General features: G+C 39.5%; 1 protein-coding gene across 1 annotated transcript in view; it reads left to right on the top strand.

Annotated features, from left to right (window-relative positions):
* LOC124730327 (probetacellulin-like) overlaps positions 1-13,784 on the top strand; it is a 101,753-nt gene extending 87,969 nt beyond the window's left edge. Inside the window, exons 3-7 of the mRNA XM_047248501.1 lie at positions 1,212-1,383; positions 7,089-7,150; positions 7,240-7,372; positions 9,765-9,864; positions 9,967-13,784. Coding sequence (XP_047104457.1) covers positions 1,212-1,383; positions 7,089-7,150; positions 7,240-7,372; positions 9,765-9,864; positions 9,967-10,074 — 575 coding nt within the window. The 3' untranslated portion in view covers positions 10,075-13,784. The remainder of the gene's footprint in view (positions 1-1,211; positions 1,384-7,088; positions 7,151-7,239; positions 7,373-9,764; positions 9,865-9,966) is intronic.
* Positions 13,785-15,704: the final 1,920 nt, after the last annotated feature.

Genomic DNA, 15,704 nt, shown 5'->3' with positions numbered 1-15,704 from the left:
GTGCTCATACAATAACTCTTTGAAGTATACATTAGTTTCCATGTTTACACCATTTTTTCTTGTTTTGATCCATACTACCTCCTCCAAAAGTATCGAAAGTAAAGACCTTCCACTACAAGAAATTTGTTTCACAGTATCAAAGATAATGAAGTCTTCTCAGCTTTAAAGTATGTTTTAGAGCCCATGTTTTCTAGACTTTTTTTTCCTTCGTATCCCCGAGTACTCATCATTCCTCCAGGCACACTCTAAATGACTTGATCAGTTGCTAATCGAAAGCACTCTGGCATTCAAACGACCACAGCGTCGATATCAGCTTCACTTTCGTACACTGAACGTGTCACCGGTGGCTTCACACCTTTCTGTACCGTACATTTGCTTGAATTGGCGGGAGTCGGTTGAGCCAGTGTTTGTGTTGTGTATCTGTCGGAAGATATAACAGTAAGATAACAAGAAATCCGTTCTTGGTTGTCAGACGCTCCTGTTGATCGCGCTCTAGGCTGGCCCTGACTGGACAACAGCAACCAGTGAAATTTGTTGGAGCGCATATTCCACGCTCGAGGCATTAACCACATAATTTTATTAATTCCATTAATTATTAAAGAGCGGTAAAATCTCTGCATGCAGCGGGTAAACTTTCGCGTCTTTCAGACGCTACAGTTAATGCTGAGTTGACTTGACTATCATCAAAGCTAGTCACAAACTAGAAAATCTGCAGTTCTACTTCAACGGAAGGACCTGTTCGTGCTGCTGCGGAATCTAAGGGAAGTAACTTAGTGTTCTCCTTAAGAAAATGTACTGCAGCCAGTATGAATGAAAAAGCTGCTTCCTTATCCACTGTGAATGAAAAATGGGTTCTGGTGGTTATCCCTAGTATAAAGAAGTAAAAGCTATAGATAAATGATTTTAAATTTTGTGTTCTGGAAAAAGCTCAAATTCATATTTATTATCGTGGGGAAGCGTATGGATTGAGGTCGCTGTCGGTAACTCGTAGCATACACAACGAAAGTGAAGCAAACATCCAGCTTATTTCCGGTTAGAGACAACTGTGCACGTCCTGCGTGACGTAAGGTATGCTGATTCTTAATGAACAAATACACCGAATATTAAATGTTGTGAAAGCGCACCGGTGAAGGAGTTTTCGCCCTTTTCATATATGGAACGTGTGATTTGGCTGTGGAGTGACGGCAGGCGCTCGTGTTGGTGTGTTACAGAGGCATGCTCGAGCAGGTCGACGCCCAAGCCGCGGTCCGCAGCCCCCACGGCGCGGCCCAACGTCACATTCCACACGTACGATTGCCCGCCGACCTACGCCAAGTGGTACTGCCTCAACCACGCCACCTGCTTCGTCGTCAAGATCGGCGATTCCCTCCTCTACAATTGCGAGTGAGTATTCCGATGTGGTCCCCACCAACGTCCACGTAGTAGTAGTAGTAGTAGTAGTAGTAGTAGTGGTGGTGGTGGTGGTGGTGGTGGTGGTGGTGGTAGCGATCTGAGTGTTAAGTGCTATGGTAGCAGGAAGAAAAAGAAATAAGGTAAAACAATGTGAGAGATATTGTAAACTTAATTCGATTCAGGACGTAGGGGAAAAATATATATTATTGTAATAATTCACAATAAAGTGTGATAGGCAACGGTCAACTGGTGTTACAAAAAAAGTGGACATAAATTAATAAATACTTTGCCACGATCTAAGAAGTTTCATGATTTTCTGTAATATTACGGTGGTTTCTGTAACTAAGCAAAGTAGCAAAATCCCACATTTCATTAAACGATTACTAAACAGTCTGTGCATAAATATCTCAAGACATTTATGTACGATTGCTCCATAAACGAGATATACACTTGGTACTAGGAAGTGTTGGAGTATGATGCTTTAGGTGGAAGATTCGCAATTTGCTCCTTCTGTACATTAACATTTGTTAATACAGTTGCAATAGGCAAAGAGTTCCAGCTGCTGATACGTTTGACAGTAGCTCTTGACCAGTTAACTCCAAGTGAGGTTAGAACCAGAAGAGAGTGGCGAGCAGTTCTTCTTGAGAGATTTCGTTGATTAACATTATTCTCACCACTGTTTCATTTTTGGACACTCCACACAGGCTTTACGATGCTTCCGCCTCAACTTTGTTCAAGTATTACCGAAGAGAATAATATTGTAGTGTAGTATGTAAACAAGTGAAACAAGTTTAGTGAGTTTGCAGTATGCCATGTCATTAAACATGGACTCCTTCGACCATACTACACTGGGACTTCACATAATTTTGCAAGACACACAAAAGTGAAAAAGTTTCATTCTTTGTGCATATCATATTACTTGGAGTGCTGATGACCTGTGCACCTAGTGCGAAGGAGTGTTTGGGAAAAAATGTCGAAAGTAGGACGTCCTGTAATGTCATTATCATTGTTGTAAATTACTTTAATTACTACAGTGTTCCAACGAAGCTCAAAACAAGAAGTGGGTGTCAACTTTTTTTGTGAACCCATGTTCTGCAGTTACCCCTTCAAATGAGAGTGGGGAAAGTGTATGTTTGTAACTGCTTAGTTCTTTCTTTGTCATCATTGAACACTCCAGGTTTTTGCACTTAAGCTCAGTGGTGTCGTAACATAGTGAAATCTGAAACTGGCCCTTTCTAAGGATTTGCTTCGATACGTCAAGAAGTGAAAAGTCTTAAGACGAACACGTGCTTTAGGTGAGGAACAGCAGAATGCATTCCTCTGCCAACAAACACTGGAAAAACTGTTTGGAGAGAAAACTATAATTTCATACACTAGAGGTTCTCATAATTCGAAACAATTTTTATAAAAATTAAAATATATGAATTATTTCAAAACTGTTAATTAACCGTTCGCGCTTTTGTGACACACGGGGCGTATCGAAAGATATCGGGCAAGCTGGAGGAAATTTTTGCCAACTAGAGATCATTAGCTTCTATGCCCTTTACTTGATAAACGACTCAATGGCTTACTAAGTCTTCTCTGCAAGCTATGCAATTCCCCGTAGCTTTTAATAGAGGAGATTGTAGTGCTTTTTTCCCCCTTTCAGTATATTATTCTGGGAGCCACGGAACTAATGTCATTCAGCGTGGCTGGTTTTCGGCCTGAAAGCGCTGGTACACGTCTCAGCCGAACAAGGGTAAAATGGAGAATACTTTAAATTTCTCCATTGCACAGCTTTTCGCAGCTTTTGTTTTTTGCACTCCCAGCAACTTGTGTATATAGGAAAATACTGCTATTGCTGGAGACTTCACGTTAAACGTAGCTAGTGTACGTGCGATTGTGTTTATAGAGTTAGTGTCGAGGATGCGCTCTGCAGGACGAGGCGCCATGAACTGCGAATTGTTATTAGATCGTAAAACACGCGCACACTCCAAAGACATTTCTCTAGTGGTTTTGAAGACTAGATATTCTTGTGATTTACGTTTTTTATCGATCATTATCAAACGAGAGCAGTCGTTCCACTCGGTCATATAATAGTGCGGCGTGGGAAGAGATGTTCTGTTCTGGGAAGGTCGTCGGGCGGCTCGGCGGACGTGGTCAATTGGTGTGAATGATGACCTGTGCCCGAGGAGGCGCCTAAACAGTGTCGCGGCATGGACGAGCACGTTCGCGGCTCTTAAGCCGGGCCGCTCTCAGGTAGTTGAAGATCGGTTAACTGTACACGGCTGTCCGTGAGAAGAGAGTCTGGCTTTGTGTGCGGACTGCTCCCTGCCTCGAACCATCCTCGGGCCGCCTCCAAACCTCGCGCCTGCTCTTTTTCACCTTTTGTCGGAAAAGTATTCGGACCACATTATGGAGTCAAGGAATTTCGGCGCGGCCAGCGTGTTCGTGAAAGGCAGGTGCGCGAGACGCATGCGCGGGCAGCTGCGGCGCGGATTAGCGGCGCCCCAGCGCTGGGAATGGGAAACAACCGCGGCGTTTGTCGTCCTGGCCTGGAATGCCGCTTCCACCTCGCACAGCAAGCCCTCCCAGGACACCCCACTTATACAGCGAACGCTTTCGTCAGCCTAACGTCAGTACGCACTGAGGGCTACTGACTAAAGCTGAGCAGAACTAAGCGTCCATTCAGTAACCTACTCTCAGTACATTAAACAGTGTGGAGGTTGTAGCATTTACATCCAAACCTCCAGATGTCAGGCACTCATATCAGTACCTAACAGTGTACGTCGATAGAGTATCACCTAAAACACCGGTTTAGTTCGTGCTATGTACTCTCTTCCAGTAGAGCATGCGTAATCGGCTAACGATAATTAAAAGTAACACCAGAGCTACAAAGCACAGGAAAAGTACATCGGTGACTGACTGTTTTTTCAGATAACGCGTGAGTGAGTTGATACAGCGAGAGATCGTCTTACCACATTCACACGTGCAAACCCCAAGTATGACATTTCTTTAAATTATTTACGCTTGAAACTGTTAGATGGGAAAACATTTTCCTGACATATAGAATGACTTTTCGGAGTTGGTAGCAATGTTTTTTGGCAATTCTAAGAATATTGTAGAGGTTGTACAGCCAATTCTCGCGACAACCCATTCATACACAATTATTCCTTTGCTTTCATAGACGAGTAAACTTGCTCCAAAACTGTTTGTTGTCCTTAAAGGCCGGCCGCTGTGGCCGAGCGGTTATAGGCGCTTCAGTCCAGAACGCGCGACTGCTACGGTCGCAGGTTTGAATCCTGCCACGGGCATGGATGTGTGTGATGTCCTTAGATTAGTTAGGTTTAAGTATTTCTAAGTTCTGGGGGACTGATGACCTCAGATGTGAAGTCCCATAGTGCTCAGAGCCATTTGAACCATTTTTCCTTAAAGAACATCGTTCTTTGAGTTCTCATACACACCAGTCCATGTTCTCAGAACCAAATTTAATCGTCCACTCTCACTCCTCCGGCAAAATGACCAGAGAACTGTTCAGGACTTTTATACAAGAAGTGGTAGTGGAATAAATCAGTGGAGAGAAACTTCTGCTGATAATGGATTCTTACGGGCCCCACAAAGACACTAGTGTTCTTTGTGACATGGGCTTACAAAATAACCTACCAGAAGACAAAATCACAGTTCACATAATTCCAGCAAACATAACCTCCATTTGTCAACCACTTGATCTTGCACTATATACGAGCATATGATGCATAAAATGTTCGATGCTGCTCGAGATTCTTCGGAAGAGATTAGTTTGCAAAAATGGAATAATTGCCTTATGCTGCAGTCCTTCACATACAATTCTCCACTTTTCTAAATTTCTCACTGCCACAAGTGGATAATGGCTAAGCTCGTTGATGAACCCTGATCCTTTGAAATTTTGACAAAGTTTCGTTTCATACACAAGCTTTCGTTCTGCAATCTATAGGGTAGATGCGCAAATGTGTGATTCATCAAATGTGCTTGGTGTACGAAAGTAATTTGGACGTTCAGTGCTTATTATTGATCTTATTACTACTACTACCACCACTGCTACTACTTCGATGATGATATATTCAAAAATAATTATAAATTACTCTATATAACTTATTATTATTATTATTATTATTATTACTTCCACATGTGTGATGCAATCGTTTGTTAATTTTTCTGAAACTACTAAGGTACTCTATAGGTTTACTACTTTCAAAGAAATGAAGTGAAAGCAGACTGCCAAGAGAACATTGCTGTAAACTCCAAACAGCCCTTTTACATATCATAAACATGTAGTACCATATAACACTTTCACCCATAATACATAAAAACAAATTGTCATGATTGGGGTTTGTACCCAGGACCCTTGGTACAAAGAACTAACACTCGGCGTACTTCCCCCACGGAAGCTGTATGTGTTAAGTTACTCACAATTATGGTATCTCATTTTTGGAGATAAAACATCTTGTTTGTCTGATGCACTAAGCAAATTCTATAAATGTGTGTAGCCTGCCACAAGTACTGTCCTCTGTAGATTTAAATGAGTGTGATTTTATAAGCCTCTAACAATATGTACATGTGGCACTATTTTACTATCCTGTGACATCTGTACTATGGAATGCAGATGTAGCAGTTTCTGGACCAGTTACTTGCATAGGAATGATCGTTAATCAGCGGAACCAAAAAACTGCCATATAAAACATGACTGGGGCTCCTGAAATATAGTGACTAACGATATGTGGTTGACAGTTTGCACACAGTAGTCCATGTTATGAACTGACAGTGTAGGAAATAATTGTGTCGCTTAGTCTGGTAACAGACTTGTTGTCCATTGCAAGCCAGGATGAGACTAAGAATTTATCTCTGTGTCAAAAAAATGTAATCTCCTTTGGAGAAATAATTTTCTCTACAATAAGTTGAGAGTGTTGTTCTAGTAGGTAGGGCTGCAAGTTCATGGCATGTGATACTCTGTCTGCTCCTGCCTGTTACAGATTTTTTGAAACTAAGAAACTGATATCCCTGTCGTTGCTAGTTGCATACTGCAGTTTCTGATGTGTATCCCATGTATCATTTACTTAAATAGACAGTGGTGCTCTTTTTGACGTGGGACAGTTAATTGTAGCATATTGGGCAACATGGTGCTCTGGTGAATATCTTGGTGTTTTAACAAGTGTTCCTTAAAATGTGATAAAGCCTTAATCATCTGGGCTATGTAAAATTTTGCTTATTATCTGTGGCAAATATGAAGGTATTTTTGTAGATATCTCTTAGCCTGTGGTCATTTCAAACTAGTGATGTGTCAGATGTTCATGAAAGTGTAAAATATTGTTCATGTGGTGTTGCATACCTATTTCAGGAGCTCCATGATATGCAAAATGGGTTTGACGATCCCTTATTTCATCCTTATTGCTCCATTTTAAAAGATAATTTTTGAACTAAGAATTAGTGACAGTCAACAAGAAAAGAAATCGAGATTATTGTTGTAAGAAGAGATTCTCTTAGAAAGTAAAATAATTATTTGCGGTTTGGTTCTTTATGGAACACACAATGAAAAACAACATTAATATTGGAATTACTTGTGAACATAGTGTCATAGAGTAGAAAGAGCAAACAGTTTCTGTTTGTGAAAGATGTGTGCATGGGCACCACATTGGAAATTTAATTAGAGGTAAATATTAAGCAACTCTGTTTGTTTGCAGGTGTGCAGATGGGTACATGGGACAAAGGTGCGAATACAAAGACTTGGATGGAACTTACTTACGTAAGTAATATAAGGCTTGAATTGATGAAAATTATCTCTCATTCCTGAAGTGACCAATAACTTAAGTTTGATTTTTGTATTTTGTGCAGCATCCCGGCAGCGTGTTATGCTAGAGACGGCCAGCATTGCAGGTGGTGCCACAATTGCTGTGTTCCTTGTTGTTTTTGTTTGTATAGCTGTTTACATTCACCTACAGCGAAAACAAAAAGAACTACGAGCCAGGTGAGCCCTTGTTTGTAAAAATTATTCTCTCTCTCTCTCTCTCTCTCTCTCTCTCTCTCTCCAGGGAATTCCTCCCCAACTCAGAGTCAATGCTCATCCTCATTTACCCCATGCTCTCATCTTACACCTTAGATTCACAACTCCCCCCCCCCCCTCCCCCCCCGCTCTTGCTCCTCACATGTGCTACCTCCCTCAGCTTATCCCTTGTATTTCTCTTATCACCATATTCTTTTCCCATGTCTACACATGTTTGACTAGAGTTATTTGTCGTGTCATTTTGTGCATTGTTTTTCGCTAATTTGTGTGTGCACTATGTATGGGGTTAGTCAAATGAAAACAAGACAGATTGGGGGGGGGGGGGGGAAATAAGTAAATTACTTTTATTTCAAAAGTAATCACCATTACTGTTAATTCATTTATCCCACTGTAAGACAGGAGTCAATGCTTCCATGTAAAAAAAGTTTATGCTTGCCTACAGAACAATGATATTACTCATGGGTGTACTCTTCAACCGGAGGAAATCATTGGCTGTGAATGTGTTTCTTCAGGGCTCCAAAAATATGGAAATCACACGGGAGAGATTGGCACTGTATGGAGAACGTCTAAGGGGCTGCTAGTGGAACTTTGCTGCTGTGTACTAGAAACATGCGAGTGGGCCCACTCGTTCCCAAGGTTGTTTAGATTATGCTGTAGAAGTTTCACTGGGAAGCCCTTCCACATCCTCCAAACAGCCTTGTTCTCTTCCCTTGCAATTTCCAAATTTTTGGAGTCCTGAAGAAAGACATTTGTGGCCCTTGATTTGCTTCAGATGAAGAGGTGACGTCAGGGTAAAATCATTGCATAGGCAACTGCAAACATTGCTCCATGAAAACATAGCCAGTCTTGTCTCACAGTGGGATAAATGTATTAACAGTTATGTCAATTACTTTTATAATAACTAGCAGTTTACTTACTTTTCCACCTGTCTCGTGTAAATTTGACTGTCACTTAGACACAGGAAATTTGTGGCCTTTTGTAGTTACAATTCTTTGACAGATCAAGAATAATATTGGTTGGTTTGGCACTGAAGAATATTAAATTGCCGTGTTAGAGATGCAAATGATAATACAACAGCAAATTCCACAACTTTCCTTCATTTCCTGTTATCATGCAAATAAGGTCATTGCAGTAGTGCCCTTACTAAATCTAGCGGCCTTGCTGCCTTCATTTGGCCATTATTCACAGTCTGTATGCTAACCATAGATGTGTTTCTCACTCATCTAGTAACTACTCACATGGTCATTTGAAATGTAAAAGCTTTCTACTGTGCAGCACAGCACTGGAGTCTGTTTTAATAAATTGTCATTATAACCCCTTTGTTTTATAAATGTACAATGTGTCTGATAAGTAATGGTACAAATTTCAGGAGGGTATTCCTGGACCAAAAAGAAAAGATAATTATTTACAGTTATATTGCCCATAATCATCCTATATTGAGATAATAGCGTTATTTCAAGACTTTTGGCTAGTGGTAAGAAAACTTAGTGTGGTTGACAGATGGCCTGTGTAGTAGATACACAGTACAATGTGTTTCATAAGTGATAAAGGTTATATTGGGATTGCGACATGCCAAGTCACTCTATTGGTCTCAGTCCCCTGGATTTTCTCTTGAAGGAAGAGCAGCAAGTCTCTGTTGTACACGAGTGAAGAGAGTGATCTTCACGATTGCTGTACTGGAGTTTCTGACTGTGTTTCTGCTTTTGGAGCCAGGAACTCCCTTGTAAAGTTCGTACCATTACAGTTCCAGTACTTGTATGATAATCTTGTTGATACATGTACACAGAGTACAATGTGGGATTTGTAGGCTGTCATGATGCAAACCCTTTATATTCTGAACCTAGTTTTAGTGATCATTTGCTATCAGGTCATCATCTGTTAAGTTTTTATAACTGTACTTTTTTTGTTTCTTACATGACAAATGATAATTAATTGAAACCCTCAGTTGCTGACTGGTGTTGTTGATATACTTCGATGACGGTACTTGAATAATCTGTTGAGATTTCCTCATAATGCATGTTGTGTTAGCCTTGATTCACTTGGTGTCTACTTTGAAAACTACATTCTTATGCTTAAAAGTTTATCTATTCAGTGCTGTCTGTTGGCTGACTTTGTTCCTATGATTTTTACTAATAAACACCATTTCACTGGCAATTGGCTATAATAACCAAACTAGTTGTATCAAGGCAGACCTGCAAATCACACTTACATCTTCTGAACTTCGCTTTGGTTTTACAGACATCCTAACAGTGACATTGACAACATCATATATTTAAATTGTAGTAGTAGTAGTAGTAGTAGTAGTAGTAGTAGTAGTTGCTGTTGTTTTTATAAATAATCTATTCTTATGTTGCAGTTGTACAGACGGTAGCAGTCGAGACCTCGAACAACGACCTTTCAGTAGAGATGTACTGGCCATCTCCATTGGTAGATCGAATCAGACTCAGAACTCATCTGTAAGTGCATTTTCTGTTTGTATACTCTTGTGTGAATTTGAAATTTTATTGCTGAATACCACTGTTTGAAGTATTGCTAATCTGTCTGTTGTCTGGTTTCAGGAATCTCATATGCCAGTGGAAACAGCAGGCTTCACTACGCTTGTTACTCATGCCGGCACAGAACAGTTGCCTAGCAGTCAGTGGCACCAACCTGTGTCGAGAGCGTGAAGAATGTGAATAGTTCCGTCTGTTATTATTTCGTATAAGTATTTTGCTTGATGAAAATATATTTATTGTATTGTATAAGACACATACAGTTTGGCAGCCAGAAAATGGATGTGTTAATCACTCAGCATGTGAATATTGAGATAGATCCACAGTGGTTTAGACATGTGTTCAGTTTGTGAAGTAACATTCTGTTGCTTCTTGTGTTGTTAATTTCTTTCATTTCTTTTCTTCTTTTTTTTTCTTTTTACTAAATAAGACTGCCTTATTTCCCTGATACATTAGCATGGTAACTGACTGTTTGGTATGGATGAATATTTTTACAGTGGCAGCAACTGTATCAGTTTAATGACAAAAGTATTGCCTTTTTTATGCCTCGCAGAGGAATATAGTCTGTCTGATGTTAGAGTAGGCTTATATATCTGTTTCTTGCTGGCAGGCGAGTAGCTGTGCTTTGATAAAAACGCTTATTCACAAATATTCATGTTCAACCTCTTGTACTGACTGATACATAGGAGGAAAACCTTGTTATTATAGTATTACACCTGCAATAGAAACAGATGTAATGGCATTTCATTAGTGAGCTGACAGTTGATATCAATATGTACTAAGTCATTACATATTGTGTTCTGGCACAAGTGATTCCACTTATTACATGATATGTGGGACACTAACCTAGTTATGTATGACAGCGTCAGGATAATTATTATCCTATGTAATTACTGTAAAGCAAATTATCTAGTAATCACAACACATTCCGTTCAGTGACTTTCTTTAATTTGTATTTATTTATTATTGTCAAATCGCGATTGCTAAGTTAATCATTACATCATAGACCTAACAGAAATTTTCCAGTTCTCATTCATTTGTTATTTATTTTATTTTTGGTTCTAAATACAGAATTTGTGTTTATTTTCACAAACAATATTTCCCTGTAACTGTTGGAAGCACGATAATTCTCTGTAATGCCAGGAAACAGTTTAGTTTCATTCTGTATCAAAAGTTGAATATTTTGTATGCAGAGTAGTCCATTGGAAGGTACTGAAATAAAATTTGTTTATTGCGCTGGAAGATGAGTTAACATATTCATTAATTAAACTCTGGCAGCTGTAATATTAATGTTGTTTTTGTAATATATGTAAATAGTAACAAAAGTATAAAAGTGGAAGTATTCCAAGGTAAGAAAGATTAAAAGTCTTTTCATAATTTTTGAAAATCTGAAAGTATGCATATATTTATGTATATGTTCATGCATTTGATACCGGACTATTTCCGTACTAACATGTATATTTTGTAGATATTGAGAAGAGCCTCTGTTTTCATCTCTGTACAAATTTTTCATAATCTTACAGAACATACTACTTATTTCCATTCTTCATTTATAATTACTTGGTTCCTAATTTATTATTATTGCTATTATTATTTTTAGAAGTTAGCACTTGTATTCTAATCCAGGTATAAGTTTGCATATGGTGTACATATATGTGTGCCTGAAAAATAGAATGTATGGAGATGAATGTGTGTGTAATTAGCCTTCTTGGCAGCTGTTGTCCTGTCTGGTAATTTGCTGCGTTTCATTCCAGCTTCCTCTTGCTAACTTGGAAGGAACATTGTTGTTACTGATAACACTATACCTTGGCTGCAAGTTTTATTTTTATATTAAAAATTTCTTGTTTCTCTCACACATGAATACCAAAGATATAAAGTTAATATTTAATATGAGGCCAACTTTCTCCCTCAATAATCCATACCAAAGTTTCAGTCATAATAACTGTATATGCAAATATATGACTTCTGCAGTGTGAAGAATTCTGTAGAAATGAGCACCTAGCCTCAGTTACAGATGTTTCAAAAGGAAAGTGTCAGCATATGTGATGGTGGAAGAGACTAACCATTCTTAATAATTAATTGCAGCAGTTAAAACTAAATTGTTAATTAGAAGAGTAGCAATGATATATTCTAAATTTTGCCCATATTTATTACTCACATGCTGAGTTTAGCTTCAATGTGATATGTCAGCTTTTAAATGTGTATGTGTATGTATATACACAATGATAAGTATTCCAAAAAGCAGTTATGCACTGAACATATTCCATAGTTATGTTAATTATTAATGTTCCTAGAGTAATTATCCTCACAAAAATTTCAACTAAACAGACTTATTTTAGACAGTTGTACCATGGCTGCATGTTGTTCTGGTATTGTCTAAATAATGTTGCACTTTGTTTATCTTTATTTACGTGCAGAGTTATCTTCATCAGAATAACTCAGCAAGTCAACAGCTATTTCATACTAGTACACAGTATATGAGACAGATTGTGATGTATTTGCATTCAATAGCATTTAGAATTCACACAATATTTCACAGATTCTCAGGTATTCAACAAAACAGTGGAAACACGAATTCCTCGTAATGTATTCTTGCCACCAAATATGCGTAAATGTCCTTCAAAACTAGTCACTGGTGTGAGCAAGAGTGAGAGCATTTGCATGAATGTAGATTTTTTGATTTAACTTTTACAGTGCATTATACTTCAGTGTTTTTCTATGTCCAAAGATTCAGTGTTTCAATTGTCTTTAATTATCATGGTAATGTATTCCATACTTAAAACATCTACATGCTTTAATGTTTAATTTATGAGTTATAGTTGGTAATATCTGTGTATGAAGACATTGCAAATGTTGTACATAGTATTATGCTTCCTTTTTATAAACTCTTATTTTTAATAATTTGTTGTGTTCCTTATGCTCAGAAAATAATTTTCTAAAATGTATTTCATGTTGTTAAAATTGTAATAATTGTTGTTATGGTTGGTGTATTGTCATGAATTTGCAAGTAAATTTTTTAAAAAGCAAAAATATGTGTAACACACAGTTTCTTTATGGATACTGTCCTCCACTTCCAGAATCACACTTCTGTGTTGTAAATCTTTCGGTCCTGCCATTTGTTTTAGTTACATCCAGTATAATTTGTTGTATTACTGTTAAATTTCATTCTAATGTGTGCATTAACATAAACAATAATTTATACGTATCACGGATCTTGATTTTGGATCTCTTATTGTAGGATGCGCTTAAATTTAAATATTGGCATAAACTGAATTTAATGTGTAGTATTTTATGTGGCAGATATAAAAGTAAAAAAAACATCAAAAGTAGTGTTTTCTGTACCAGAAGTGTGATTTTTTGGAAATGGCGGCTGTTACAGACTAGAAAGCAGTTAAAGGATTTGGAATACCTGCAGCCATGGTATTTGCCAGTGACAAATTTTTTAATTTATTTTGAAACAAATCAGATATAAATAACAGTCTTCTAATACAGCTCTCTCACTGCCAGATGCTTATTTAATTGAAGCATCTAGTTGGCAGTGTAAGAAAAGTATTAAGTGTCTTCACATCTTAACGACACATTGTGTATCAGGTGCAGTTTAATTTTGGAAATAAAGTACTCAGTTATGTGGAGCTTTATGAAATGTAACAGAATCTCAAGAAATTGAAACTAAGATGTTTGTGATACAAAAATGTTTCCACACAGCCATTTTATTCTGAAATTGCCAGACTAATACTGCAAAGGAATATTATGGCATAGCCACAGAGCACTCGCTGTATTATTATTTTATATAAGCTCACCAGCACAATTTAGGCAATAGTTGTTGTACTGAATCTGAAGTAAAACTGCGGTAGCCTTCAGTAATAAAACATGATCAAAATATAAAAAAAGTTGTTTTTACTCTTCCTTTCCTCCTTTTATTTAATTGTGAATTTTGTTAACGAATGAATAATACCACAATTACTGTTAGCAGTAGAGAGCTGAGTATGCTGTTACAAATAGTGTGTATTCATGAAAATGAAAATACTATTTAAGAACCTGAATAACTGGAATGGGGGAAGTAGTAGTGGAAAAAGTAATATATACAGAGTTTCTTTTGTTCTAGATTAAGACTTCTATGTTTCTCTTTTGCATTGTTTTGAAGAGGCTCCTCATTCAAAGTAATTTTTTTCCACAAAATGTTGGCATGAAATTTTAGTTTGATGAACAGCAATTGGCAGTGGCAGTCTATGGCCTCTCTCTTACATTTCATTTCAAATGTACAAACCTAGCCACAGAAAAATCTGCAGTATCCCTCTTTGCTGGTGCAACTCAAAACATACACACTCTCCCTCTCCACCACCCTTCCCCCCTCTCCACCACCCTTCCCCCCTCTCCACCACCCTTCCCCCCTCTCCCCCACCCTTCCCCCCCTCTCCCCCACCCTTCCCCCCCTCTCCCCCACCCTTCCCCCCTCTCCCCCACCCTTCCCCCCTCTCCCCCACCCTTCCCCCCTCTCCCCCACCCTTCCCCCTCCTATCCCCCTCCCTTCCCCCCTCCTATCCCCCTCCCTTCCCCCCTCCTATCCCCCTCCCTTCCCCCCTCCTATCCCCCTCCCTTCCCCCCTCCTATCCCCCTCCCTTCCCCCCTCCTCTTCCCCTCCCTTCCCCCCTCCTCTCCCCCTCCCTTCCCCCCTCCTCTCCCCCTCCCTTCCCCCCTCCTCTCCCCCTCCCTTCCCCCCTCCTCTCCCCCTCCCTTCCCCCTCCCTCCCCCCTCCTCTCCCCCTCCTCTCCCCCCTCTCTTCCCCCTCCTCTCCCCCTCCTCTCCCCCCTCCCTTCCCCCTCCTCTCCCCCCTCCCTCCCCCTCCTCTCCCCCTCCCTTCCCTCCTCTTCCTCCCTCCTCTCTCTCTCGCCCCCCCAGTCGTCTGCTTCCTCTCCCTCCTTTCCCAATCCTTATCTGCTGGGCTTTAGAAAGGATGGTAGGAGAGTATTTAGCCCATAATTTTTACACTTTTTACATTCTTCTGAATGAATGTGTGTTGTTTATTTATTATTAAATGTTCAGCCAAACATAAATTGAAATAGTCTGAGGTGAAAGCCGGATGTCAATGTCCGACGGGCACAGCATTTCGGCAAGTGACCATGTTGCCATCATCAGGTACGCTGATGAACTAATAACCTGAGAGCTGTTGCAAGAGCACAGATGGTGTCAGCATGTACCCTTGCACCCAATCTTGACTGGAGTGACTTGGCAGTGGGAGGAGAGGCGGAGATGCTGCACGCAAACCCATACCTTGTTGTGGACCACTTTCAGAAATAAGTTCAAATCGAGAGGGGTGGGGCGGTGGGAGATATGCCCTGCACAACTCTCAGGCATTAACTTGTCTGCACATCTGATGATCACAATGTGGTCACTTGCCGAAATATTGTACCCGATGGGACACGGATGTCTGGCTGTTCACCTGTGACCTATGTCATCATGAATTATGTTGAGACAAGTTACAGAATCACAAACATAAAACATCATTTGAAATGAAAAAAAGTGTAGATAAATGGGAAAAAGATGCTGGCATCCTCTAATATTGAACTGCTGAAGCGCAACCTACACCCATTTGAATGTGCTTACTGTGCTCATCCCTTTGTTTCTATCTACAATTTTTATCCCGCACACTTCTTTCCATTGCTGAATTGACAATTCATGTCTCAGGGTGTGCCATATCAATTGATCCCTTCTTTTACTCAGGTTGTGCCATAAATGACTTTTTTCCCCTCTTTCAATTCAGTACCACCTCATTTTTCATTCTATCTATCTATCTATCTATCTAT

Source organism: Schistocerca piceifrons, chromosome 1 (genome assembly GCF_021461385.2).
Source record: "Schistocerca piceifrons isolate TAMUIC-IGC-003096 chromosome 1, iqSchPice1.1, whole genome shotgun sequence".
Taxonomy (NCBI): Eukaryota; Metazoa; Arthropoda; class Insecta; order Orthoptera; family Acrididae; genus Schistocerca; species Schistocerca piceifrons.
The sequence above is the reverse complement of the archived record's forward strand: the minus strand, read 5'-3'. Positions and strand labels throughout refer to the sequence as shown.